The sequence below is a fragment of the Mangifera indica genome, chromosome 15, assembly GCF_011075055.1.
Source record: "Mangifera indica cultivar Alphonso chromosome 15, CATAS_Mindica_2.1, whole genome shotgun sequence".
Classification (NCBI taxonomy): Eukaryota; Viridiplantae; Streptophyta; class Magnoliopsida; order Sapindales; family Anacardiaceae; genus Mangifera; species Mangifera indica.
The window spans coordinates 11,984,277-12,009,959 of record NC_058151.1 but is presented as its reverse complement, the minus strand read 5'-3'; the positions used below and the strand labels follow the sequence as shown (position 1 = coordinate 12,009,959).

At 34.9% G+C, this 25,683-nt stretch overlaps 5 protein-coding genes across 15 annotated transcripts; all 5 read left to right on the top strand.

The window, feature by feature from the left end:
* The first annotated feature begins 454 nt into the window (after positions 1-454).
* Positions 455-6,182, top strand: LOC123198183 (proline-rich receptor-like protein kinase PERK8). Of its 3 annotated transcripts, none has more exons than XM_044612834.1 (10): positions 455-519; positions 711-776; positions 890-2,119; positions 2,800-3,210; positions 3,548-3,634; positions 4,012-4,082; positions 4,355-4,437; positions 4,774-4,921; positions 5,338-5,499; positions 5,588-6,182. In XM_044612834.1, exons 3-10 carry the CDS (start codon positions 1,135-1,137, stop codon positions 5,816-5,818), a joined length of 2,178 nt encoding a protein of 725 aa, XP_044468769.1. In that variant the 5' UTR covers positions 455-519; positions 711-776; positions 890-1,134; the 3' UTR covers positions 5,819-6,182. The 3 variants fall into 3 exon arrangements, with proteins under 3 accessions (XP_044468769.1, XP_044468770.1, XP_044468768.1); XM_044612835.1 differs by having other exon boundaries at positions 516-541; XM_044612833.1 differs by lacking the exon at positions 455-519 and having other exon boundaries at positions 596-776.
* A 335-nt stretch (positions 6,183-6,517) lies between these two features.
* Positions 6,518-8,190, top strand: LOC123198184 (cinnamoyl-CoA reductase-like SNL6). The gene is made up of 5 exons (XM_044612836.1): positions 6,518-6,836; positions 7,078-7,250; positions 7,361-7,546; positions 7,635-7,788; positions 7,864-8,190. Exons 1-5 carry the CDS (start codon positions 6,599-6,601, stop codon positions 8,154-8,156), a joined length of 1,044 nt encoding a protein of 347 aa, XP_044468771.1. The 5' UTR covers positions 6,518-6,598; the 3' UTR covers positions 8,157-8,190.
* Positions 8,191-10,725: 2,535 nt separating this feature from the next.
* LOC123198034 (isoprenylcysteine alpha-carbonyl methylesterase ICME-like) lies at positions 10,726-19,810 on the top strand. Of its 9 annotated transcripts, XM_044612600.1 has the most exons (16): positions 10,726-10,897; positions 11,801-11,870; positions 11,971-12,134; positions 12,257-12,341; positions 14,640-14,855; positions 15,151-15,347; positions 15,519-15,590; positions 15,980-16,049; positions 16,491-16,571; positions 17,323-17,397; positions 17,669-17,770; positions 17,857-17,994; positions 18,431-18,496; positions 18,607-18,750; positions 18,926-19,016; positions 19,309-19,810. In XM_044612600.1, the coding sequence occupies exons 5-16, from the start codon at positions 14,797-14,799 to the stop codon at positions 19,468-19,470; spliced, it is 1,257 nt and encodes a 418-aa protein (XP_044468535.1). In that variant the 5' UTR covers positions 10,726-10,897; positions 11,801-11,870; positions 11,971-12,134; positions 12,257-12,341; positions 14,640-14,796; the 3' UTR covers positions 19,471-19,810. The 9 variants fall into 9 exon arrangements, with proteins under 9 accessions (XP_044468535.1, XP_044468539.1, XP_044468537.1 ...); XM_044612604.1 differs by lacking the exon at positions 11,801-11,870 and having other exon boundaries at positions 12,017-12,134; XM_044612602.1 differs by lacking the exon at positions 11,801-11,870 and having other exon boundaries at positions 12,017-12,144.
* Positions 19,811-22,257: 2,447 nt separating this feature from the next.
* Positions 22,258-24,363, top strand: LOC123197503 (protein GAMETE EXPRESSED 3-like). Its single transcript, XM_044611825.1, has 6 exons — positions 22,258-22,440; positions 22,696-23,019; positions 23,179-23,425; positions 23,580-23,927; positions 24,069-24,160; positions 24,304-24,363. The coding sequence occupies exons 1-6, from the start codon at positions 22,258-22,260 to the stop codon at positions 24,361-24,363; spliced, it is 1,254 nt and encodes a 417-aa protein (XP_044467760.1).
* Positions 24,364-24,381: 18 nt separating this feature from the next.
* Positions 24,382-25,465, top strand: LOC123197502 (protein GAMETE EXPRESSED 3-like). The gene is made up of 3 exons (XM_044611824.1): positions 24,382-24,475; positions 24,553-24,695; positions 24,777-25,465. Exons 1-3 carry the CDS (start codon positions 24,382-24,384, stop codon positions 25,341-25,343), a joined length of 804 nt encoding a protein of 267 aa, XP_044467759.1. The 3' UTR covers positions 25,344-25,465.
* Positions 25,466-25,683: the final 218 nt, after the last annotated feature.

The following is a 25,683-nucleotide window of genomic DNA, read 5'->3' as shown; positions in this document are numbered from 1 at the left end:
TAAGCCAAGCTCATTTCTGGCTCGAGCTGAGCTTGGCTCGGCTCGGATCTAGCCCTATTTCTAATAAGTTATTTATGATTTAATCATAAAATATATATTAATAAAATATTATAAAAATAATTATATAATTAAATAATTTTAAATTAAATATAAAATAATAATCTATTAATGATTCAAAATTATTTATATATTTAATTATATATTTAAAATATTATATATAATATTATTTTTAATAAAATTCTGTTTTTATTAAAAATAAATAATTTTATATATAAAAATAATATTATATATAATTTATATATATAAATAATAATATATTATTATATAATTAAATAATTAAAAATTAAAAATAAAATAATTCTGATATAATAATAATTTTATTGTAAAAAGAAGAACGAGACAACTTAGTTGGAGATGGTGGTTTGGTAGTTAACTGGTGATTGTCCTGTCTGAACATGGTGCGAATGATTTGCTGTACATGTGATGAGTAGACTCAACCCAAGTCGCCCCCACGTTTCGGTGCATATTTTATGGCTTCACTGTATCCCCCTTGTTCTCCTTTTTCCACGAAAAAAATTGCCTTTTCAATCTCCCCATTACCAAATAATTTAAAATAAAAAAAAAACAACTAAAACTTGCATTCCCCCAATTCAAATAATTTTTCCAACCTGTAAGACGACCGCATTGCTAACCTTTGCTTTGGTTTTCAGCTTCTGGGTTGTGCTGCATTTTCCCTTTGGCGTCAAGTTTTTGTCTTGGTGGCTGTTGAAGACCAGGTTAGGACTCTTTTTGATCTGTTTGTTGCTGTGAATTTGTATTTTTTTTATTTGGATTTTTGTTCATAAAAGGGTTTTTTGAACTGGGTTCTGCTTCTTCTTTTTTGGAGTAGGTTTCTTTGAAGGTTGATAGTCAGTGTTCAGGAGTTGGTCGATTAGCTTGGAGTGACATTTTGAAGCAGTGTTTTTAGGGTTCTTGATTGTAGATTCTTGGAGAATTTTGGCATTTCTGGTGAATTTTGCTGTAGGTTTATGAATAGTTGTCGAATTTTGAGATAAGATTGGGTATTTTCTTGAGTAGATATGGATGTGTAGCTACACTGTACATTTTCTTTGAAATATTAAGTCACAGAAAAAAATGAGTTCAGTTTCGCCATCTTCGACAGCAGCATCACCCGATTCACCAACAACCACTTCACCACCACCTACAACATCAAAAACTAACCAGACCACTGACTCCCCACCGCCTTCAACGCCTGCGACTCCTTCTACCCCTTCAGCACCACCCCCTCAATCCCCTCCTCCAGCTGTCCCTGCTGCCCCTCCCCCATCGCCACCTGCATCGCCACCACCGTCAACAACTCCTCCTCCTTCTACTTCACCACCACCATCACCACCGCCATCACCACCAATTGCTCCACCTCCCTCGCCACCAACAACACCCCCACCATCGCCTCCTGCTGTTGCTTCCCCTCCCCCCAAAAGTCCACCCCCTCCAGCACCGGTGGTTGTTTCTGCTCCTCCTCCGCAAGCCAGCCCATCACCTCCAGCCGCTGCACCTCCAACCCCTACACCTCCTCAGACTATTGCACCATCTCCGCCTCCTCCAGCTAATAACCCATCACCACCTTCCTCCAATTCTCCACCTCCACCTGTGTCAAACCCACCTAAAAGTGCTCCTTCACCTCCTGCAGTTTCAACTCCACCACCTGCATCTGGATCTGCTCCTCCACCAGTTACAAGATCACCCCCTCCATCCACATTGTCGCCACCAGCTCCTTCAGTTCCCTCATCCTCTTCTCCGCCTGCAGTTTCACCTCCTGCTCCTCCGAGTAATTCATCTACAACTGGAACTCCTAGTACTTCACCTTTACCAGCCATACCAACGGAGAAACCAACAGCAGAATCAACTAATCGTACTGGTGCTGCAGCGAATACTTCATCCAGCAATGCAGGGGCTTTAGGCCCTGCAGGTGCTGTAGCAATAGGCATCACAGTGGGGCTTTTGTTACTAAGTCTTCTTGTCATGGCTGTGTGGTTTTCACGGAAACAGAAGAGAAAGACAACTGGATCACACATTGGTTACAATATGCCTTCTCCTTTTGCATCCTCACAGAATTCAGGTTTTGTTTTGATCATTGCTCAAACATTTTCATTACAGCCTTGGGGTTGTGTGTACTCTAAATTTACAACTTGAAGCAATTTTATTTTGATACCTATTACTATATCACTAGAAACTCTATAATTTATTATTCTGTCTTTAATTGTATGAAATTGTACTTACTTGGTACAGAATTTTGATCTCAATACTGAAGTGCAATGACTATGGTTGAAAGCAAGAAATCAAAGTTTGTTTACTATTGGATTGTGTTAACGTTTCCTTTTACCGGACTTGGATTTGAAAAAGTTGTAAAATATATTTGCTAATTGTCACTGCCTATAGAAAGTTTATGACTTGTCAAATGAGGCAATCATTGTTGTTAATCATTCTGGAAATTGTGTTTGAACATGGGTTTTTGAGGGTAATTTGTAGATGTTTAATGGATGCATTATGTATGATATATGCAATTAAATTTTGTAATGTTATAAATAGGCTGAAGTCCATTTAATGGCAAGTCATATACAGTTTCTGGTTTTGGATTCAATATCTGATCGTGTCTTTTCGTGGAATGACATGCTTAATCGCTACTGTTATTTGGATGATAGGATCCATTTTTTGTAAGTTGTTACTGAGCTGGCTTTAATTTAATATAGTGAAATGAGATCATTGAAGTTAATTATTTAAGTTGCATGCACTTTACAGATGCAGCATTTCTGAGGCCATATTCTCCAACTCCCCTTGGAGGAATTGGTTCCCAAAGTGGTTTCATATATTCACCACCAGAGTCGAGTGGAGTAAACAATTCAAAGTCTGGGTTCACTTATGAAGAATTAGCTCAGGCCACAAATGGGTTTGCAGCACATAATGTTTTGGGTGAAGGTGGATTTGGTTGTGTATACAAAGGTGTCCTGACTGATGGAAGAGAAGTAGCTGTGAAACAGTTGAAGATAGGTGGTGGTCAGGGAGAGCGTGAATTCAAAGCAGAAGTTGAGATCATTAGCCGAGTACATCATCGTCATTTGGTTTCACTAGTGGGTTACTGTATATCTGAGCATCAACGGTTGCTTGTCTATGAGTATGTCCCGAACAACACTCTTTACTACCATCTCCATGGTAAGGCATTCTTCTGATTTTAATTTTTTGAGTATGTTTTCCTCTATGAGAACGCAAATTTATGTGTAGAACTTGCAAATAAAGTTCAGGGTCAAAGAAGGTTCCACAAGAGATATCTGTATCACCCAAAACCACTTCATTCATTAATGTTGTACCGGAAAAAATGGTTCATCCTAGCTTAGTTCATTCTTTTTGCATTTTCATATGGCAATATACTTTTTCATACACAAACCTAAGAATCCATGCACAATTTTATTTTATTTTATTTTTGCCAAAAATAGCACCCATATGAAAATAATCTGTCAACCTTTTTCTGTTTTGCTATGGAATTTTGCAGCTGAAGGCATACCAGTGATGGATTGGGCAACCAGAGTCAAGGTTGCTGCCGGTTCAGCTCATGGGATAGCTTATCTACATGAAGACTGTAATTTTCCAGTTACTCATTCTTCTGGATATATTTTGCTTTTAAATAAAATTTATGATTTTTCTTATGGACTTTTACTTGTAAATCAGAGACACTGCTACCAGGATCAGTATTAGCAACAAAACCATCATAAATTATAGGAATAAGAATGAGATTAGTATGGAAACCTTGTTCTATTGCTAACATTATGAAAAATGTTTATGAAACAGAAGACTTTATCAAGGATCATTATATGTACTGTCCTAATCTCATTAAGGAATTATGTATACTTGAGGTTGAGGTCATAACCTTGTGTGTTTTTCTTGTTTTCTTCTGGGCTTACTCTCATCTGCTTTTCCAATGTTGCTTTCTAAGACATTTCCCTTTTGGTTTACCAGGTCATCCTCGCATTATTCACAGAGATATTAAGTCCTCAAATATTCTTCTCAATAACAATTTTGAAGCTAAGGTATGAACCTAATTTGCTCTTGAAGATAAACAATCTGCTTTGAACTGGATTTAGTTTATTGCTCCTAATTATTAGTTATACCGTGCCTTGCAGAGTTGATGGAGTGTCAACTGTATTTTGTTAGATAAAATTTATTTTGGCAGTATTAGAAAAATAAGAAAACTAGCGTGTCCTGTTAAATGCACTTGGCTACTGCAGCAGATTTATAACTTCACCAATGTAACTTTGTAGTTAACAATTCATGTTTCTAAACATTCTCTTTTCCGTCACAGGTCGCAGATTTTGGGCTTGCAAAGATAGCATTGGAACTGGATTCAAATACACATGTATCTACACGTGTGATGGGAACCTTTGGGTGGGTAATTTGATATGATGGATGATTCTTGGTGCCTCTTAAAGCATTAGCCAATGTTCATGGTTATGTAGATATTTGATTCTGTTTTTATCCGCATATCATGTGAGCATAATCAGATTCTGATTGGTGGTATTAGATGGGTAAATTAATAAAAATCGATATTTAGCGGTCTATGTTATAAATGTTTATAACAGTGTGCCTAAAGGCTTTTCACATCAATTAGGCTTAGAGTGACACATGAAATGTTAAAAAGGTTGTGTGTATCATACATCCTTATATATACTGTGCTTATATACTGTATCTTAATTTTTCTGATATTGGAGTTGTGTTTTCCAGATACATGGCTCCTGAATATGCAACAAGTGGAAAGCTGACTGAAAAGTCTGATGTTTATTCATTTGGGGTTATGCTTTTGGAGCTAATTACAGGTCGCAAGCCTGTTGATGCCTCTCAGCCATTAGGTGATGAGAGCCTGGTTGAATGGGTAAGTAATATGACCCTCAAACCTGTGAATGCTACCCAAAAAGACAGAAGAAGATATACAGAAATAATATCTTATTTTCTTTGTTTTGTAACACAATAATTTAAATTAACTAGTGTAGAGAACTTCAATATAATCACTAAATAATGGCGCAAATTAAGTGAAAGATTGAAACAAATATATTGAAGAAATTTCCTTGTATGTAATCATTGTTTATTTATTGTTATAAGTAAACATTTAAGTAATATTTTTTCATATTTTAGATTTAATGTAACCGAAAAAAAAAAAAAAAGAGACTTTGGATACTTCTCAAGCCCAACCCAGTCTAACTTTAGTACTTGTTGACAGAAGAAGAGTAGGAGAGATTGTCTGGCAAGTTTCTGTACTCTACTGTTTAACATAATTCATGTGTGCTTCAGGCTCGACCATTGCTTGCTGAAGCACTTGAACATGAGAATTTTGAAGAATTGGTGGATCTGAGGCTGGAAAAGAACTATGTTGCTAGTGAAATGTTTCGGATGATTGAGGCAGCTGCTGCTTGTGTTCGTCATTCAGCTGGAAAAAGACCAAAAATGAGTCAGGTATTCAAGTTTAATGAGTAACAGAAAGTTCTCTTTTCTTAACTACATCAGGCATAATCTTACAGATTTCCTTTCTTCACCGCCTCAGGTTGTGAGGGCTTTAGACTCATTAGACGAGTCATCCGATCTCAGTAATGGAATGAAACCGGGCCAAAGTGAAATTTATAATTCAGCACAACATTCTGCACAAATCAGAATGTTTCAAATGTTGGCATTTGGTAGTCAAGACTACAGTTCAGACTTTTACAACCAATCACAGAGTAGCTGGAGAAGTCGAGAATCTCGAGACTACGGGAACCAGAGTACCTTTATACCTTAAATGCATCGAGAATATATAGCAACAGAAGCAACTTTAATGCTTCCCTTTGACTCCCTGTTACAAATTCCCAACACATGATTGGAAATCAGAAACACCTTGTTCCAGGAATAGGGTTCTGATATTCCTCAATTTTAGAATGAGATTTGAGCCCCAGGTAGACTGAGATCTTGACACTAGGGCCCCCTGCTCGTTTCTTGTACAATCTCATTTATGCATTTTTCTTCTAATTTTTGTTCTGACCTAATTCGATCGAGTTGCAGGAATGTGCCTGATTTTGTATTCTTTGTTATAGTGCAGTTTCCATTCATATCTGTATTTGTTAATACGGTTATTAGTATAATATATATGTTTTTATTCTTTTAAATTTTCTCAAGTCTTTCACTCACGTATCCAGCTTTAGGGATGATTGATCTTCAATAAATTCTCAGCTCAAGGCACATCAAATGATTCTAAAATTTGGAGCCACAGTTGATTGACCAATTCTTGAAAACGTCATGGGCAACCCATTTGGATAAAGATCTCATGATGAGAAGAATATCTGTTTTAAGCAGGATGTAATGGGGCCATCTTTGACGTTTTAACTTATGATAGAAAGATGACAGAAACTTGATGATTGCGATGGGACAGTTGGACTGCTAGGGACATTATACTTACCACACTCGTGCATTAAATTCCATTCCATCTAATGTTCTTCAACTACCAAAATTCTGCTGTTCTATATCACACTCTCTATTAATATTAGCCCATGAACGCTCTGGAAGAGTGAGGAGACTGAGAGAGATGGTGATGGAACCAGTAGTGGCTGGGTCCGAACTCCTAGAGTTGCATTTTGCAGCTTTGAGTGAAGGCCAGAAAAGTTGTAAAAATGTGAAAGGTTTTACTAGTCATGCAGGTTTGAAAGGAAGAGAGGGAAAACTTATGGTTTGTGTGACAGGTGGGAATTCTTACTTGGGGTCTTGTATTGTGAAGGAACTATTGGCTCATTCTTATCTTGTTAGAGTCATCATTCAAAACCCAGGTAGAGTACAAGTTTTTCTCTGAGGCGTCTATCATAACCAGGAAACTTGCTTGAGGAAGTAAATGAGTTTTGACTTGTTTTTATAATATTTTATTTGGGAATTCCTCTAACTGGAGATTGATGCTTAATTCGTCTATCATAAGGCCATTTTGCTGATGCCAATGATGGTTGCAGTGGTAAAAAATCTGCATCCTTTTTACTTATAGATCAGTTTTTTCATTTGATTTTTGATATTGAGCAGTGGATTTTGAGGACGTGAAGAGGCTTTTCAGAGAAGAAGAGATGAACCAACTGGAGAGTGTTGTGGTAGCAAAGATGGGAAATTTAGTCGGTCTTTGTGAAGCTTTTAAAGGCTGCCATGCTGTTTTTCACACCTCCTCCTTTATTGACCCACATGGTGTCTCTGGCTATTCAGTAAGTTTACTATGCAATTTTCCTGTCGATCTAGTTCAACATTCCAAAGTCTCTAAAGCCATTTAACACTGACTGGCCTCCGATCCTGCGCTGCGCTTAATCATTTGCAGGAACAGATGGCATTTCTTGAAACTGAAGGAGCAAGGAATGTCATTGAAGCTTGTGGCAAGACAGCTTATGTGAAGAGATGCATATTCACTTCTTCTCTTCTTGCCTCCATCTGGAATATCGATAAAGTAGACGCCATTGTCGACGAGAGTTGCTGGAGCAATGAGGACTTCTGCAGAGAAAACAAGGTACTAGATATGTCCAGGGCAGTATATCGAAACATTTACTAAGGATTATATTCAGAATTTTGCATTCATATATATGTTATGTTCACAGCTTTGGCTTGCATTGGGAAAGACACAAGCAGAAAAGGTTTCTTGGAGCAAGTCAAGAGAAATGAAAGTGAAGCTTGTCACTGTGTGCCCTGGACTTCTCATGGCTCCATCATTCCCAAATGCTCACAAAGAAACCTCTCTTCCCTATCTTAAAGGTACAAAAATTGAGACATTTCAACTGATAATAACATATTCTAAACTTCATGTGTTAATTATAAAGGCAAATGCAGGTGGGCAGTTGATGTTGCAAAAGGGGTTGCTAGCAACTTCAGATGTGAAGAAGGTAGCAGAGGCACATGTCCATTTGTATGAAGCCATGGATTTTGGAGCTTGTGGACGATATCATTGCTTCGAGAGAATTATACAGAGCTTGGAGGAAGCCGTTAAACTTGAAAGTGAGTTAAACATGCCTGGTTTGCTATCAGAAGCACACACAGATGAAGTAGACAGCAATAAGCTTAGCAATTCAAGACTAGCCAAATTGTTACATCAAACCTCTCAACGCTTATCCTGTAAACAATGAAATCCCAATTGTAATTTGAAGTAATGTTTTTTTTCTTTTTTTTCACTAATTAAAGTAAATATTAACACAAAAACAAAGGACTAGGAAAGGTCCAAGAACAACCAAAGCTCATATTTCAAAAGCAAAGGATAGCAAGAGCAGTCCAAAGATCTGGAAAGCTTATCTTTGAAGTAATGTTGCTTAGCCATTCATTCATATAAAGATGATTTCTACTATAAAAGTCACATAGGATAGGAATATGATTATGAAATATGGAGAAATTCCTTCAAGTGGCATCTTCACTTTCAAAAAGTTTCTTTCAACGGTAGCTATTGGATAAGATAATCGAAGACCTTTTTTAGAATAGAGGTGGCTCACGGCATGGCAGCCATGCCTTTGGAGCCATCAACGGGCCGCCCATGTGTTTTTATTTTTTTATATTTAATTGTTTTTTAAAGCCCAAAAGATTTAATAATTAATTGATATTATCTCATAAGAACCCAAAAGGCATTAAATTAATGCCTTTTGGCTTTCCTAAAAGTATAATTTATACTTTTTTTTCTAATATTTGTTGGATTTTTAACATATTGTCTTTTCCGTTTCTATAAATATATTATTAATTTTTATTTTAAAAAAAAATGTTAATAATTTCGTATTACATCATATTGTGAATCCGATTTTTATGTTTGGGCATGACCCAAAAGGCCATTGGCCTAGTACTTCTCGTTACATTGGCGAGTTATATCCCTATAGACTAGGAGAGTTTGGGGCAAATTATGCACTAGCTCAACCGTTTTGTCATATCTAGATTAAATTTTTTTTTATTAAAATAAATCTAAAAGATTATCACACATATTATGGAATATTAAATTAAATATGTTTAGGGTTGTAGTAATACCTTATGTGTCATACTTTTTGAATCTACGAACTTCTTGAAATTTACTTGAATACTATGACTAGCTAATAAAAAGAGATTGTAATGTTAAAACAATAATTGGATGTTCACATATGTCTTTGTGTGTATACGTATCTATGTTCTCATGTCCTTTCTTTTGTTCGAGATTTATGGAAACGAAAGTTATGGGCACTAGTACAGTTGTCTTAGGCGATGCAAAGGTTGGTCGTTTGATAGACGTTGTCATGTTCTTGATATAATAGGAGAATAATTATACTTTAATTATGATTATTAAGATTGAGAAGAGTGATTTTTTCGATAATAAAAAACGATTATTTAAAGTCTAATAAATTATTTAAGCCATGATAAATGTAAACTGTTATTTTTTGTAATCTAAAAATGAGATTATGTCTTGTCAAAGGCTTCTCCTTCAAGTGGGGAGGTAGTTTTTCAACTTACGAATTGGTGTAATATTTATCTACTAATTATTATTTATTTTTATAAATGTTGTTTCTATAAATTTGATTAGCGAAGAGTTTTTATAATCTAACTTACCCAATGGGGGTATCAAATTCCTCCACTAAATTTTGCACTCAATGCACCTAATTCAAAATATAAAACAAATTTAATTTATAGTTATAAAATTAAAATTAAAAATATATTAAAATATAACCATTTAACAGATAATTTTGAACATATAAATCTTTCCTAATGCTTACCAACCTAATTTAAGATTAAATATAGCCCAAAGGATTATTTTCCACGTAAGTTTTATTATTAAGACAAAAACACATTTATTAAATTTTAAAAATTTAAATATTTATTTATAAATTAACTATTATTAATTTTTTTTAAGAAATAAGAGTAAAATTATTATTTTACTACTAAATCTTAAAATTTATATCATTTTTTTTCTTTTAGTTTAAAAAGCTAATAATTTCTCTTACGATTAAGTTTAAAAAAAAATAACTTTTCCCTCAACTTTAGGATTTCATATTTTTCAAATTTTTTCTTTATAATTACCCCTACAAACTTTTTAAGACTTTGTTTCACCATTCATTTCAATTTATATCATCTATGGTGGATCAACAGTGGCGATATGATAGCAAGACGACGATTGAACAACAAAACGTCATCCAGAAGCATCGACTTGTCATTTCTTGATGCTTTTGGATGATAATTGGACGACGAAAGGGTTGACATCATTCTTTCGTTGATGCTCTAGTGTTTCGATATTGTCCTTTTATTGACACATATGGACAACACTTTGTCGTCCAGTGACCATCCCATCGTAAACATTGCAAGTAAAATCACCGAAGGTGATACAAATTGAAATTGGGGGGGGGGGGGGGGGGGGGGGGGTGACACAAAGTTTGAAAAAGTTTGTGAGGGTGGTTGCAATTGAAAAAAATTTAAAAAAGTATGAAACCTTAGAACGTGAGGAAAAATAATTTTTTTAAAACTTAGTTTTGAGAGGAAATTGTTAGTCTTTTAAACTAAAAATAAAATAAAATAAATTTTTAAAATTTTAGAATTTAGTAATAAAATGATGATTTTATGTTTACTTCTAATATAAAATTTTAATATTAATTAATTCATAAATAGATATTTAATTTTTTAAAAACTTAAGTATGTGTCTTTGTTTTTGTATTAAAATTTAAGTGAAAGGTACTCCTTTGCCCTTAAATATATTGTAAAATAGGAAAAAAATAAAATGAACCAATCGGTGGACAGTTTGCAGATGGAAGTCGTCATCCAGAGTTGTTTCTAAAGGAGAAAGGGACGTGGGAAGAGCGAGAAGATTGCTTATTACGATTGCGAGAACGACCCCAGATAGGCCTTCATGCCTCCTTACATGGAGTTTAAGGTTGGAACTTGTTAATTTTCGTCTCGATTTTTTTCCTTTTTGGCATATGGGGTTTTTTTATCAGTTGTGTTTTTGTGGGACTCGCGCCTGGTCAACTTTGTGATTAGTTTCTTTTGATGATCTATGTTTGATTATTTTTATGGCTCTTTGTACTGCGAAGTAAGTTTATAAATGTAGTTTAGTTGAGCTTACCTACTAATTAATTTCTATACTTGTGATTTTCAATGGAAGTTGCGGAACACATGTTTGGTTTTGTTTAGAAAATTTGGAAATTTAGTGAGTTTATTGGCATTGTTCTCGCAAATGCAATCTCTTTTTTATATGTTCTTGCATTTGTTTAAATTTTTGTATAGGTATGTTAGTTTTCATGAGCTTTTGGCTTCTATATTTTTTTAAGTTTTGTATTACGAATTCAGAGACTACTGTGATCAATAGAAAGAATAACACATGGATAAAATGATTATGCTTCCGATCTTTGTTTTAATAATGTATTCCCTTGGATCAAAGCTTTTAGTCCAGCAATTTAGATCCTGTAAAACAAAAGTAATCTTCAAATTAATGTTTTGCAGTTTAAGCACAATGCAACATTTGGTGTAGATGTTTAGGATAAAAGCTTGTGCAATATAAATTAGTTTTTCTTTAAGCATTCTTTGGAATAGAAACAATGTGCATTCAGAATGATGAGTGTTGAATGTTTAAAAAGGGAGGTTGTTGTTGAATTAGGAATATGTAACTCATTGAGTTATGGAGTTAGTACTGCAGACTCTGCCAAATAATGAAGTATTGTTATGCCTTGAAAAGTCATTCATGCAATGTCAGTCTAAAAGGGCCTTTGCTTCATGATTTTACTTGCCATTAATTGTATGTTTTGCTGAGCTTCATTCTATGCTTTTCTTCTTCCAGGTTTTTGTGTTCACATTGGTTGCAATATTTCTTCTTTTCCAAGGCATCTCTCAAATAGAGCATATAGACGGTTATTTATGGGCACTGCTTGTTCCTCTCGATAGTCATTGAATTCACTTTATGGCATAACATTCTTATCTCCATCTGACTTTTTAATTCTTCACTTTAAGGTACACTGTTCTTTCTTTACATTGAGGAGTCTTATAGTGTTTGCAGAGAACCAGGGCATGGAACTTGCAAGCTTTTCAAATGTGCTTTCAATCAGGAATTGCGACCAAAGATTTTCTTTACTTCATTTACTGCCTTTTGTCACTTAACATCTTTGCCTTAAACAGTGAGCACTGGTTGGCCTCTAAAATTTTTTCACTGCATTAAATCTTTGATCGCTCTTGAATCTGTAATAGGTGTTGTCATTTTCCTAATATGATGAATTATTGATGTTCTCCTTTTCTGCAGTTGCTTTGATTCCCAGATTATGCCATGCTGTTGAATATTTGGCTGAGTTCTTAAGATGTAATTTAAGTCTTTCCTCCTTGTACAGGTGAAATTAATGTGAATTCTCCTCTGCAACAGATTAGCTGTTCATAAGTTTAAATTATCATCAGCATACCTTTTTCTAGCTATTATGTATATCTTCCACCTGTTATGGTTTTAGAACTTCTTAATCTTCACTTAAGTATACTATTGTATTACTTGGTAATTTTAAGGTAGAATTTAAAATTCCACTTTTTATTGTTTTTTTTTCCTTTATACAACAAATAGTTGAAATATACAGTAAGTAGAGTCTTCCATCCTACATTTCTGACTGTTATGAAAATTAGAGATATCTACCTTGTCTAATGTATTGAATATCCACAGATGTTTCCTAATTTTTTTGGCGATATCTTCAGCATCAAATTGTTTATAAGTGCATCTATGCACGGACTTTTGTAGTCTAGTTTCTTGGTAATATCTGCATAGATGCGTGTTGCTCATTGTGCTTGTCTTGAAATTATGTAGTCTTCAGTATGCATACATGAACATGCATGTAATAATTTCTAATCAGTAGAAGATGGTAGCTTTAATGAATCTTCATTTTTCAAAATTATTTAACATTCTATGATAGTAGGGTTTAATAACTGAAACTGTTTCAAATGATTTGTTAATATACTTTTCAAATTGAATCGTCTGGACACATCCTTCACCTTGATTTTGGGAATCTCTATAAAAATTAACCTGATACATCATGGTGGCCTTCTAGATGAAGCAGACAGCATTTCACGTTTGTGTCTAGCTTCCCTTTTTTGATGCAATAATTAAAACTATATGATCTGATTTTGTTGTATCTGTGCATGAACTTTTTCTAGTAGTTTCTTCTTTTGATGGACAGTAAGTACTTCAAAGATGCTTGTGTATGGGTAGAGTTGATTTCAACTACCCTGAGCATTCTTTCCACAAATGCTGAGATTGGTCTTGGCTTTCTTCTAATCGTCTCTTTGCTGTTGAAACTTACTCAAATCTTTTCTCTTTATGTCACCACCTCCATGGCCCCTTTGTCCATGACTTTGCAGAATCAACATATTCTAATACTTAATAATTATTTGTCCAGGTGGCAGTGCAATATAATACCAACTTTTATGTTTTGGCAGGTTAGGCATAGCGTTTAAGTCCATTTTATTCAATTTTTGTGTTGGACCTATACCCAATTATGTTATGTGGATGAGTCCTTGGTTAAATTCGCCAGAAGACATTTGTGGTTGGAGCTGAAAAAGCCGTATCCATTTTGGCTATCACAGTATAATTTGATCTAACCTTGTTTTCTATCTTTTAAAAATTTCTCGCAGCTGTTAAAGCTCATGTATCATGCCCCTGTGACTGTCGTCTATCATCAAAGTGTGTGGGCCAAGATCGGGAGGACTGTTAATCCACTTCTAGACCATTATGCACCATTTTTGAGCAGTCCAATTCCTGTATTCAATAGTGGTTGTTCAGATAGAATTTCCCTGGAATTTGAGTAGGTTGAAGATTTTACATGGGATTTGCCTAGTTTTTTTCTTTGGAAGAAAACCCAATATTGGAATTTTCATATGTCATGAATCTGCCATCCGGAGTCTAGATGGATCCTTCAACTAATGATGCAACTTTTCTTCCTTTGATATGGTTCAATCCTGGAAAATGTCTTTCCCAACTATTTTATGGTCATAGTTTAACAATGATATTGATATCCCAAACAGAATTAGATATTCCTGCATCTCCTGCTTGTGTAAAGCTTTGGTTACTGTGTTCCCCTTCACTTGTGAGCACAATTTCATGAATTTGGGCAGAGAACTTTCTACACAGGCTAGAATATGGATAGACGTGACAATCGGATTGGTTTGACTACATCATCATGACTTAACAACTGTCAGATACAAATCTAGATAATAAAGCCATGATTCCAATGCATTATGTGGACTGAACATGATCTATTTGTACTGATTTAGCTTAACGCCAAACCAAACCCACCAACAGAATTGAGGCATTTTAAGTGATGCAATACAAGGGATAGATGACCAACCCAAACCATAATGCATGCTGCTGATGCAGGCGGCTGTGGAAAAACCAAGTGAATGCGTGCAAATTTGACCATGAAAACAAAGTTTTCGGTTCGACCATACAAATCACCTCTCGAAAAGAATTAAAAGAAATGTACACCTTCCGAGCAGAATTTGGGTGGCATAGTCGCCATCTAATCTTGAATATTTAATTCAAACCTACGTTTTATATACTTTAATGCATCCAACTTTACAACGACTACATCAAAATGATATTAACTCACATTTGATTACGTCTCCAACACAACTACTGTTACAATCTACAGGCTTCATGGATTTGCTTCCACGACTCTAGTTCAAGACTTTGGTGACTTTTCAAAATGTTGAAGTTGAAGCCATCCTATCAATCAGCGGTGACATGAGGTCATGATTCACGGAGAAGAAGAATCTGGCGAAGCAGAGGAGGAGTAATACAAGCAAAGCATGAACCCAATCGAACGGTGGGTCCCCTATCTCTGTTTAGCCGCACGTTTGTCAACTGGGTAACTGCCACTTGTGGGTTTAGTTTCTGTTGTGTCGTGTAAAAATATTATTACTGCAATTGACAACACAATCCTCCATTTCTCCACCTTGGTTTTCTGAAGAAGACCAAAATCAGGCATTTTCATATTATTTATTCATTTAAAGTATCACTGCACATGCATTGTTTACATATACATACGCATGATATGTGTCTTATCAGAGCCAACCACTAATACAAAAACAATCTCCCAATCCAATCTCTTTGTTTCTCCTTGAAAGTGAATGTATATAATGAATGGGATAAATGGTATGCAGAGTAAAACCATGCTTTCAAGAATTTGGGATGGTACGAGCAGTGGGGTTGGTGGTAGTACCAACCACCAGAGGCGCCGTCGACAGGCCGGAAAACAGCCGCCAAGTCGCCAGAATTCTTTCACCCGCGATATTGGCCACGCTGCTTCTGAGACTTATCTTATCACTAGCCTTAGCTTCACTCTTCTCCGATATCTCGGGTAGTTCTTTCGTAATTGTTGTCACTTACTGATGCTTAATGAAATGGGCTATCAAGTTGATGTTTATTCCTAGTCATTCAATTTTAATGTCATTTTGCTTGTGATGGGTTGATGTAGAAATTCTGTTTGCCACATAATTTCTCTTTAATTATTTATTTTGATTCAGGATAGGTTACCGGTGGATGAATAGATTGTTTGCCCTTGCTTGTTATGCTATGCTACTTTTGCCCGGTTTTCTCCAAGGTATGATTTCTTTGAGCCTACTTCTTGTTGATTGTATGGTACACCGTTTCTTTATCTGTAGCTTTTGTTGTTTTACCAGCCATAAGTGACATGCACATTTTGAAATTATGCTCACATCGACTTTTCCCTACACCTATACTTTACTCATTTGCTTTCTTGATGCCTTTTGACATTAGTTTCTTTCTTGCCGAAAGGCCTCTTCTGAGTATCTGTCTTTAGAATTTATTCTGCTTTTGGCACGATTGTGTGGAAATCTTAAACCTTTAAGAAAAATATGCATCTAAGCAAGCTTTTTGTCATTTGACATGTGGGATGGAATAATTATCTTTTAGGATTCCATTAGATCAGTTCACATTAATTATGAAGCATCTGCCTTTAATCTTCTGCAGTGGGATATTATTATTTCTTTTCAAGTCAAGTCCGGCGGAGTATTGTTTATGGAGATCAACCAAGAAATAGGTAACAAATAATATTATGCGTATCCACTTTTTAGTATACAAATAAATACATATATAATATATCATCATGTAATTGAGTATTACTTTATCCTTAATTCAAAATCACTTAATTGTTTACATATCAAGTATGTACCTATTTATGTACACAAAGTAAGTACATATAGTTTTATTAATAGATAACGCATATATTTTGCTTATGAGCAATATCTTGTGTATCCATTTTGGATACATAATTATGTACACACTTATATATATCATCATATGATTAAGTGTTACTTTATCATCAATTCAAAATCACTCAATCATATGATGACACATATAAATATGTATATATTTATGTACTTAAAATGAATACACATAATTTTATTTTTTGCGTATAATGTATGAAATTACACTTGCCAATATCTCGCCTACTAATGCTACTTCTGCCAGTAAATACTAGATTGGACCTATTTTTACCAACAAATAACGCTGAACAAGTACCAGTTGTGGTGTTTGTAACTGGAGGAGCATGGATCATTGGGTGAGAAATTTGGACTAGCTTCTCTTTTACTCAATTGTTCTTCATCAAATTGATGTATCAAACATTAATTCACATATTTAAGTGGATCATGTACCCTGCCAAGGGCCAGCACTTAAATGCTACAAACTCAGCCATTCCTATGTTCTGATTTGAAAATTGCTCGCCGGGCTTACATTCTGAATTCGGTAGACACAATATGTCAAAGTCAATGCATCGCAATGATGGTAGCGAGGACATGATGCACTATGACTACTGTAACCTTTTGAATTACTTCTATGATTTTTGTTCCTTAAAATAACTGCAAAAGTTACATTTCAATAGGATCTGTTTCATGGTACCAATTGCAACTTATGGATGAGGACGGCCTGTGGACATTTGTTCAATGACAGGACAGATAACAAGTTTTAATTAATTTGAGTCCTTTGATGGTGAATTTACTATTAATGTCTGAACCAAGACATTTATGACATTCTCAGAACTCAGAAGAGGTGCAATTGAGTTATTCCTCCTTTATTTTCTGACAAGAATTGGACATATTTTCTCTTTTATGTGCATCTGTGCATTTTTGAGATGCTTAAAAGCCACATTTATTTGTTTACATTATAATTAGTCTGCTATTTTAGCCTTTTGTCTTTAGCTGATTCGAAGCTTTTAGTGGCAATGTACTAATGTTGGTTCCATTTTCATTGTATATAGCTAGCTATGTATGTAGTCCTTTGACATTAAATTTTCTAATTTCTTGCTGGTTTAGCTACAAAGCTTGGGGTTCGCTACTGGGAAGGCAGTTGGCTGAAAGAAATATCATAGTTGCATGCATTGATTACAGGTAGTTCATTAAGTTCAAGCTGTACTCGGAGTACATTATCCAGATATGTTTATTTTCGAAAAAGATGACGGAAACATTTCAAGAAAGTGATTGGATTTGATAATGTTTGTGCAGATAATAATATTAATTTCCGAAGCTCTTTAAATTCTTGGTTCAGTCTTAACAGTTACTCTTCTTAATAAACATACTGAAATTTTATAGGATAATTATTTACAAGAGATTCTGGCGTTCTACAATCCAAATAATTACTTCAGTCGATATGTGCTTGCAGAAATTTTCCCCAGGGAACTATTAGTGACATGGTGAACGATGTTTCTGAGGGGATCTCATTTGTCTGCAACAACATTGCTGATTATGGAGGTGATCCTAAGAGGTTAAATGCTGACATCCCTTTTTCCAGCATTCAGAGTCTGATCTTCAAATTATGGCACTAATTTCTTCATGCATATTTTTGAGTAGGATTTATCTAATGGGGCAATCAGCTGGTGCACATATATCTTCTTGTGCTGTTTTGGAACAAACAATCAAAGAATCTAGGGGAGAGAGCACCTCATGGAGTGTTTCCCAGTTAAAAGCTTATTTTGGTTTATCTGGAGGGTGACCTTTTTACCTTTTACCTTGTTGTGATTCTGTGAATCTTAAGGATTGCTGAACTTAAGGAAATCATTTTTTTTCTTCTGTGATATCAAAAATCCTATGATAATTGTTAATAATGTTTAACAAAATACTTCCTAGTTGAGACCCATCTAGTTAGCTGCTATTACTTACAATGACAGTGTTAGGCTCAAGTTGGAAAAGTAATCTTTCAAATGTTAGTTGAAGGCCGACAGACGAATTTCATCAATGGTGTCACCTGAAAGGGAGATTCACTTCTTACACGAGAAATTTTTTTTAAATGTGAAAAAATGAGAAACATGTTTTTAGGCTTGATGGTGTTTCGAATGTGCAACCAAGTAGTAGCTGTAATTTGCTTCTATATGTGTTGATTGTTGTGTTGAACCTTATATATTTCCCTTTCAAATTCTGCAAACAGGTACAATTTATTTAATTTAGTGGATCACTTCCACAATCGCGGCCTCTATCGTTCCATCTTTTTAAGGTATCCTATGAATGATATTTTTGTGGATTATGGAACAGTATATTGTTGCAATATTTTCCCCTTTCATATTTGTTGCCTCATATAAGGTTTATATTCATATGTAATTACAGCATCATGGAAGGAGAAGAATCCTTTGAACAATTTTCGCCTGAAGTTAGAATAAAGGATCCGTGCATTAGAGATGCTGTTTCTTTCTTGCCTCCTATTATACTTTTTCATGGAACCTCGGATTACTCTATACCATCAGATGCCAGGTTAGTATGGTCTTCCTTAAATTCATATGGGATGTAATTTTTAGAATGAATGTATCAACAATATGGAAAGTGTGCATAAAGAAACTTTTATGTATGAATTTTCGAAGACCAGAAAAAAAAGGAAATTAGAACACAATCTAATCCATCTTGCTCCTCGCATCCGAATTGTGCACAGCAAAACTTTTGTGGATGCTCTTCGCGCGGTGGGTGCCAAAGCTGAGCTAATTTTATACGAAGGGAAAACTCATACAGATTTGTTTCTGCAAGTGAGTACAGTTTTGATGTTGAATTTCATACATATCAGTTACCTAACTATTATTCCCGTCAAAATGCATTTTGTGACTTGTCATTGCTGTCTTGTGGTTTTGGGGATTTCCTATCTCAAAATTTGCTAATCTATGAATCAGAAAGGAACTCAAAGGCTGGTTTTAAGAACTGGTTTCCGAGTTCCACCATCAAAGTACTTATGTTCCCAATGATGCACTATATTTTATGATACTGCCTGCCTTCTGGTGTTGAGAAACATGTTTGCCTGACTTTTTCGGTGATGCAATGCAGGATCCTCTTAGAGGCGGTAAGGATGATCTATTCGACCATATTGTTTCTGTGATACATGCTGATGATAAGGAAGCTCTTGCCAATGATGCTATGGCACCACCAAGAAAACGTCTTGTCCCTGAAATTTTGTTAAGAATGGCCGGCCATATCAGCCCCTTTTAGGGCCATGGAGTGTTTCCAAGAGCTCTCATGCCAGGCAGTTGTATTACACCCTTGTCCAGCACCTTTATCATTTAGTCATCAATTTTCGACTACTTAGCTGATTAATTTACTCCATTTGGTGGTACCATTTTGAGAGATACAAGCTTACCAAGTGCTTTAAACCATGGTGAGAAAAAGAAAAGTTGTACTTTATTAGGTCTACCCACAAGCCAAGATAGGCTTCTTAATTAGAGGAAACTTCATCTTCAACCTTATGTTATGGATGAACCATTTCTTCATATGTTGTTACAGGCTTACTTAACTTATTTTCAGGAAATGAAAGTTATTGCATTTATGAATTCTTTCCCATCTCTAATCTTACCCAACCTAGTCTAACTCTTATTTTGCTCATTTTTCTGACTATACCAATTCTTGCCACTTTCATCTTCCCTTCAATGTGGTCCTCTCTTTCTTTGTCTGTTTGTAACATTTGTGCTCTCAAAGTGTTGCTCTATGCTTATGCTACTTGTGTCGTCCTAGATCTTATACACTAGTCCTAACATTATCTTGTCCATCGAAAAAGCCATTTTAGTAAAAATGAGAAAAATTATACATTAATTGTGTCGATCCTAACCAGAGATATATCTTTTTTTAGTTCTATTTTTTTCCCTCGACTATTAAGAACAAAAAATGAAGTAGTGTTTATTGTATTTTATATATACACAAATGAATAATTTCAACTATTTGAGAGGTTAATGTTTTCTATTTTGGCTATGGAGAAACCAAATTTTTTTTTAATTTGTCAAACTTTTGATGTGTTAGATTCTCTTTCCTGTTTAACCAAATGTTGTCTAGATAAACCCTAATTGTTCTCCCCCTCTCTCCTTCCCAAAATTTCTTTTATGTTTGCTCATTTCATAACTATGCTATCCCACTTTATAACTTCTCATACATTTTTCATAATAGTCTAATCCTATGTCATGAATGTACATACATATTTAATAAAATATTAGTTCTAACATTATTCGTCTTTTTTAAAATCACCTTATTCTCACGGTGGAAAAAGTTAAAAATTCCTCTTTTTTCATAAATTGTCGAACAAATATCTATTCTTCAATCGTATTTATCACTAAATTGATCTTCTTATCCTTAGAAATTGTAGTTACTTTGAAATCAATTTGTTATAAGCCTAAAATGAAGTAACTCTTCATCATATTTTATATATATTCTCAAATGGATTATTTTGGCTATTCGAGAGGCCAAAACTCTCCCTAATTTCTTTAGCTTTCAAGTGGCTAGACTTTCTTCCTCAATTAACCGAAGGTGGCCCAAACAAGACTCAATTTTCCTCCCATCTCTCCTTCCCCTACCTATCTTTAATGCTTGCTCATTAGCTGCTCATACATTATTTTTAATTGTCTAATACCATTTCAGTTTGTCAATAACTTCATCGTTTTACTTGAATTTAATCCTACTATCGAGGCCAAATAAGGGTACGCATAATTCGATTTAAACTATAAAATAAAAACTGAATTGTTTAAAAATTAAAATTTGGTTTGTAAAATGATTCGGTTTGGATTGAAAATTTTTTAAACCGTTTTTTTTAGTTTGGGTTATTGTTCAAATCAAACTAAACCATTCAAACCGTGATAGTCAAATCGCATATCAAAAGACCTAATTTTTCATATAACATATTATTTGTATCTATTAATTCGATATACCTTATGATATATATGATTTTTCACCTTTATCATATCGTATTTTAAGATACGTATCATATATCGTATGATATTTATAATTATAGTTGAAATCATTATTCAAACTAGAGTAAATCATATTTTTTTAATTTTGTTTAGATTGAAAATTTTTAAATAATTTTTTTTAGCTTGGTTTGAAAAATATCTCAAATGAGACCATATACATTTCTAAGCCCAAATTAGAACTCAATTCCAATTTCAATTGCAAGATAAAAGAAGTTTCTCAAAAACAAACAAACAAATAAATAAATAAATAAAGAATTGGTCAAATACATTGTTGGAAGGTCGTCAACAAATAAATAGTAATATGATAGAATAAATAGAATCATTAACGAGATAAATAGTATTATTGATAAATGATAAAATAATCAATATCATCGAAAGAGAATTCGAACTAAACTCAAACCAAAACTTTAACTGGAATTCATTTTAAATTATATTAATTCGATTCGAATCTATCTCTATCATATTAATTGAGGTGACAAGTATTCCATAATCTTTGTTTTATTTAACAAAAAGAGAAGAATTTAAATAAAAAGAAAAAGAAAAAAAGAAAAAAAATAATAATACCTATGTAATTGCTAAAATTGCGTGCCTATTTTAATCTTCTATGTTCCCTCCAAATCCCAGCAGTTGAAAGCAACGGTTACTCTTTCAAAGATAACTGCCATGAACGAACCAAAAGCCTCCTCTTTCTCTGATTTTAGAAGTTCAGTCTGAGTAAAAACCTCTGCAATGCCGAAGATCCAATCTATTCTCCCCCTGCTTCTGATCCTTGCAACAGTTTCCGTGTTTTCTCAGCCGAATCAACCATGGAAGAAAATCACTTATCCACGCTTGTTTCCAGGTTTCTTTTATTTTTATCTGACCAAAAATTGAATCCTTTAAAGTTTGATGTAAAGGGTTCTCTTTTTTTGTTTTGTTGATGGCTCTGTTTGGTTCCCTAGAAAGTTTCAGTGTTATTTTCCCTTGATTGTTGAGAACTTATGAACATCTTAGCATCCGGAAGATAGTTCTGACTTTAGTAAAATGTTTTTGGGTTTCAGCTAAAATGGCTTCTGGAAGAAGTGCTTTTAGGCTCTCAAAACCTCTGATTGGAGAAGATGGGAAGATTTATGCTTGTTCAGAGAAGACTTTGTTTGCATTTGAAAGTAATGGCTCCGTTGCTTGGTCCTTGGATTTAGATTTTAAATGCAACATTGGTATGGCTCCAGTTCATGGCGGAAAAGGAAAGGTAATTAATTCATTTATAATCAGGCAAATGGCAAACCTGCTTACAACTGTAATGCTTCTTGCTGTGTTTTGTGTTAGCACCACGAAGCTACAGGATTGTCTTGTTTATTGCATCTTGAAAGAGCTTTTTCAAACTGGAGACATTTGGCACACAAAATCTAGTCTACTATCTATGGTCCTTATGATTTCCTAGACTTCTTTATGTAAAATTTTTTAGAAATCTTATATGATTATTGATTACAGAAGTTGTTGGCAGATATATTTGGTTGCAGAAGACAGGGTGATTAAGGTTAATTTTATGAAAATGGGAAATTCTGAATCTGCGCCACAAGTTTTTTTTGGTGGAGGACCAGGAGAAGAGGTAGCAGGTGAAATTAGTGGGCTTGCTGTGAGCACATTTGGTTCAACTGTTTTTATCAATGTTAAAAATAGGGGACTTTATGCATTCATGACTAGTGGAGAAGTACTTTGGAGTGCTGGGCCAAAGCAGTTTCAGTCAGACTATCATCAAGGTTGTAGAAAAAGTGTTGCAGATTGTTATTTTTCTTCACATCCTGTGATTGATGAATGTGAAGCTAATGTATATGTAAGGCCATTTCATCCCTAATCTTCCATTTTTTTTGCAATTTCCTCTAAATATAAGATGTGTTAGAATTTATCATGATTTACTTCGCACATAAGGAGCGTATTCGACATTGATTCTTTGCTGATGGCATGTATAGATTCTGTGCATTTGCAGATATCAAACACTCAAGGTGAACTTTATTCAATTTCATTTCGTAGTCCTCATTACAATTGGGTCCAGGATTTTAGTTCCTTCGGCAAAATGTTAACAATCACCTCAGGAAACAACGGTTGCTTGTATGTAACTATACCTGTTAAGGCTTTAGTATTTGCGCTTGATGCTTCTTCAGGAAATGTTTTGTGGCAGAGAAGTATTGGCCCCATTAGTTCTGCAGAATATGCACCAGTTGTTGACTCTAATGGTAAATTTGTGTTCCATGATGTCCTCAACTCAGTCTCCTCTTAATGCATCCTTTTATGACTAAATAAGCTTTCCACCACCTTGATTGATTCCTTTTATTATTCTAACTCTTCATCATAATGGCAATAAATGGTTCCTCAATGTACATGCATCAGTATTCAATGAACATAGTGAACTTATTCACCATCAACTCGACCTTAAACTCATCGATGTAACAGGATGGATATCTGTTGGTTCATTGGATGGCTTCCTGTACTCATTTTCTCCAACCGGAAGTCTTCACAAATTTTCAAAATCAGATACAATGGATTCAGTGATCCAGGTTAGCCCACTTCTTGATTGTTCAGGATATGCCGTATATATATCCCAGACAAAGATGAGTGGAAAATTTATCCACACAAATGGTGAATATACATATGTCTCCACTATGAAACCTGAAAGTGTAGTCTTCTCCTTGATGGCTCCAGCAACGGGGTCTGTTTACTGGTCTGAAATCTATCCGGGTAATTGCAGCTTTTGATTTTTGATGTTCAAAGTTTGGTTTTATATGGTTGATTTCATTTGCCTTCTATGTTATCATCATACTAGTAGTTTTTGCTTTACAGACCCTAAGTCTAAATTCTCTCAGCGTTTGATGATTGCAGGCGAATTCTCATCCTTGTTATCCAAGAGTGACCTGCAGCGTTTTGATCCGGATGAGAGTCTTGTTCTTGCTTTTGTCACTGCTGCAAGTGAGGTTTTCTACATTCATAAATGTTGAAAATCATATATTAACTTGCAATGAAAATTATCTGGCCATACTATTAGAAGAATAAGGAATTGTTGATTTTATGTTGTCGTATTGCTGAGCTTACATCTGGGTTCTTCTGAATAATGCAGAGACAGGCAACACACTGCAATGCCGAACGATTGGTAATCATTGATGTAATGACAAAATAAAAATTTCTTCACTTGATAATGTGCATTATGTTTGATTCTTCATCTGTTACAGGTCAGAAGGTTGCAGCTAGTTGTTCTCAAACAAGGCCTAAGAGGCCTGGTATCTACATAGGTAAGTAGGCGGTATTTAAGCAAGAAAGTTTAAAGTACATATGGGAAAACAATTATGAAAGAAAACACTTCCTGCAGGTAATGAAAGGGCAGTTGTGCTGTTCCTGTTTTTTGAGTCAGTGGTCTTGTTAGTTTTAGCTGTACTAGTGAGGTTCTGTTGCACATTTTGGAGGAAAAAGAAGCTGCAAGGCCAAAACTTTGGAAATTTTCTGGATAAGAGAGTAAGCTCTGGAATTTCCTCCTTTTCATTCTAGCAATTCACTTCCATTGGCAATTTTTTGTTCACTCTTTCGGCCTTTCAGCGTTCGCTCCAACTCAAGAAGAAAGCATTCGATAGAACAATCACCGAGCTTGAGCAGAAGGCTGCAGAGGAAGCAGTAACCGGTGAAGTGATTGAAAAGCTCAGCAGTTTGGTGCAAGAAAGGAAAGGCGTTGAGAGAAAGCTCTCAACAACTTATAGTTTAGGCAGGGATACTGCAGGTTCATATTCAAAGTCTCTCCTGCCAGTATATGATGCTAAAACCAGAAGCTATTCATTTCAAGGGGCAAAGAAGGAGAGTGTTACCATCTTTCACACTCTGAGTGACACATCTTCAGGCAGCACAGAAATAGAAAACAGTTGGGATTCTGAAGAAGATAACAATCAGGTTGCAGCTAACACAAACGCTAAAGCAAAAGCTCCCATTGAAGCAGAGAGTTCAAGTGATGATGGGGTCTTTATGCATCACAGGATGAGTCCATCAGAGCCAGCTTCAAGCTCCAGGCGATTCATTAGTCCATTATTCGTGGAGCAAGAGGGGGAGGTGGTGGAGTCCATGTCCATGTCAAGTGTCTTAAAGAGGAGAAAAGCCTTGTCTTCAACAAAGTAGAATCTACACAAAAATTTGATTACACCATGTAATGTTAATCATCAGCATCAAAACTGATAACCCAAGTTGAAGAAGGAGAAGAATAATTTGTGAGAGCTTATGTATGTTGGTATTGATAGACACCATTATAGTGATTACAAAAAACAATTTCACTTATACAATAGTTTGGAATTTGATATAAACATCAGAAAAATTACATCTTAAAAAGTAAGTTATTAAGATTAGAAAACTTAAAATCATATAAATCTCAAGATACCATATTTTCCTATGAGATCCAAATTCCATACCTGCTCTTGGATCCTAACAGAATCTTTACAAAAATCATTAGCGACTGTGCCTG

What these genes read in the sequence shown, in the direction of transcription:
- LOC123198183 (XM_044612834.1), top strand. Translation starts at nt 1,135, where the DNA reads ATGAGTTCAGTTTCGCCATCTTCGACAGCAGCATCACCCGATTCACCA. An exon ending in TGCATCCTCACAGAATTCAG is followed by an intron (nt 2,120 to 2,799) that starts GTTTTGTTTTGA and finishes TGCACTTTACAG; the next exon opens with ATGCAGCATTTCTGAGGCCA. An exon ending in ATGAGAGCCTGGTTGAATGG is followed by an intron (nt 4,922 to 5,337) that starts GTAAGTAATATG and finishes TGTGTGCTTCAG; the next exon opens with GCTCGACCATTGCTTGCTGA.
- LOC123198034 (XM_044612604.1), top strand. Translation starts at nt 14,797, where the DNA reads ATGAACCCAATCGAACGGTGGGTCCCCTATCTCTGTTTAGCCGCACGT. An exon ending in TATGGAGGTGATCCTAAGAG is followed by an intron (nt 17,771 to 17,856) that starts GTTAAATGCTGA and finishes ATTTTTGAGTAG; the next exon opens with GATTTATCTAATGGGGCAAT. An exon ending in TCTATACCATCAGATGCCAG is followed by an intron (nt 18,751 to 18,925) that starts GTTAGTATGGTC and finishes AATTGTGCACAG; the next exon opens with CAAAACTTTTGTGGATGCTC.
- LOC123197503 (XM_044611825.1), top strand. Translation starts at nt 22,258, where the DNA reads ATGGCTTCTGGAAGAAGTGCTTTTAGGCTCTCAAAACCTCTGATTGGA. An exon ending in TTCATGGCGGAAAAGGAAAG is followed by an intron (nt 22,441 to 22,695) that starts GTAATTAATTCA and finishes AGTTGTTGGCAG; the next exon opens with ATATATTTGGTTGCAGAAGA. An exon ending in ACCAGTTGTTGACTCTAATG is followed by an intron (nt 23,426 to 23,579) that starts GTAAATTTGTGT and finishes TACATGCATCAG; the next exon opens with TATTCAATGAACATAGTGAA.
- LOC123198184 (XM_044612836.1), top strand. Translation starts at nt 6,599, where the DNA reads ATGGTGATGGAACCAGTAGTGGCTGGGTCCGAACTCCTAGAGTTGCAT. An exon ending in ATGGTGTCTCTGGCTATTCA is followed by an intron (nt 7,251 to 7,360) that starts GTAAGTTTACTA and finishes AATCATTTGCAG; the next exon opens with GAACAGATGGCATTTCTTGA. An exon ending in CTCTCTTCCCTATCTTAAAG is followed by an intron (nt 7,789 to 7,863) that starts GTACAAAAATTG and finishes AGGCAAATGCAG; the next exon opens with GTGGGCAGTTGATGTTGCAA.
- LOC123197502 (XM_044611824.1), top strand. Translation starts at nt 24,382, where the DNA reads ATGTGCATTATGTTTGATTCTTCATCTGTTACAGGTCAGAAGGTTGCA. An exon ending in GAGGCCTGGTATCTACATAG is followed by an intron (nt 24,476 to 24,552) that starts GTAAGTAGGCGG and finishes CACTTCCTGCAG; the next exon opens with GTAATGAAAGGGCAGTTGTG. An exon ending in GAAATTTTCTGGATAAGAGA is followed by an intron (nt 24,696 to 24,776) that starts GTAAGCTCTGGA and finishes TCGGCCTTTCAG; the next exon opens with CGTTCGCTCCAACTCAAGAA.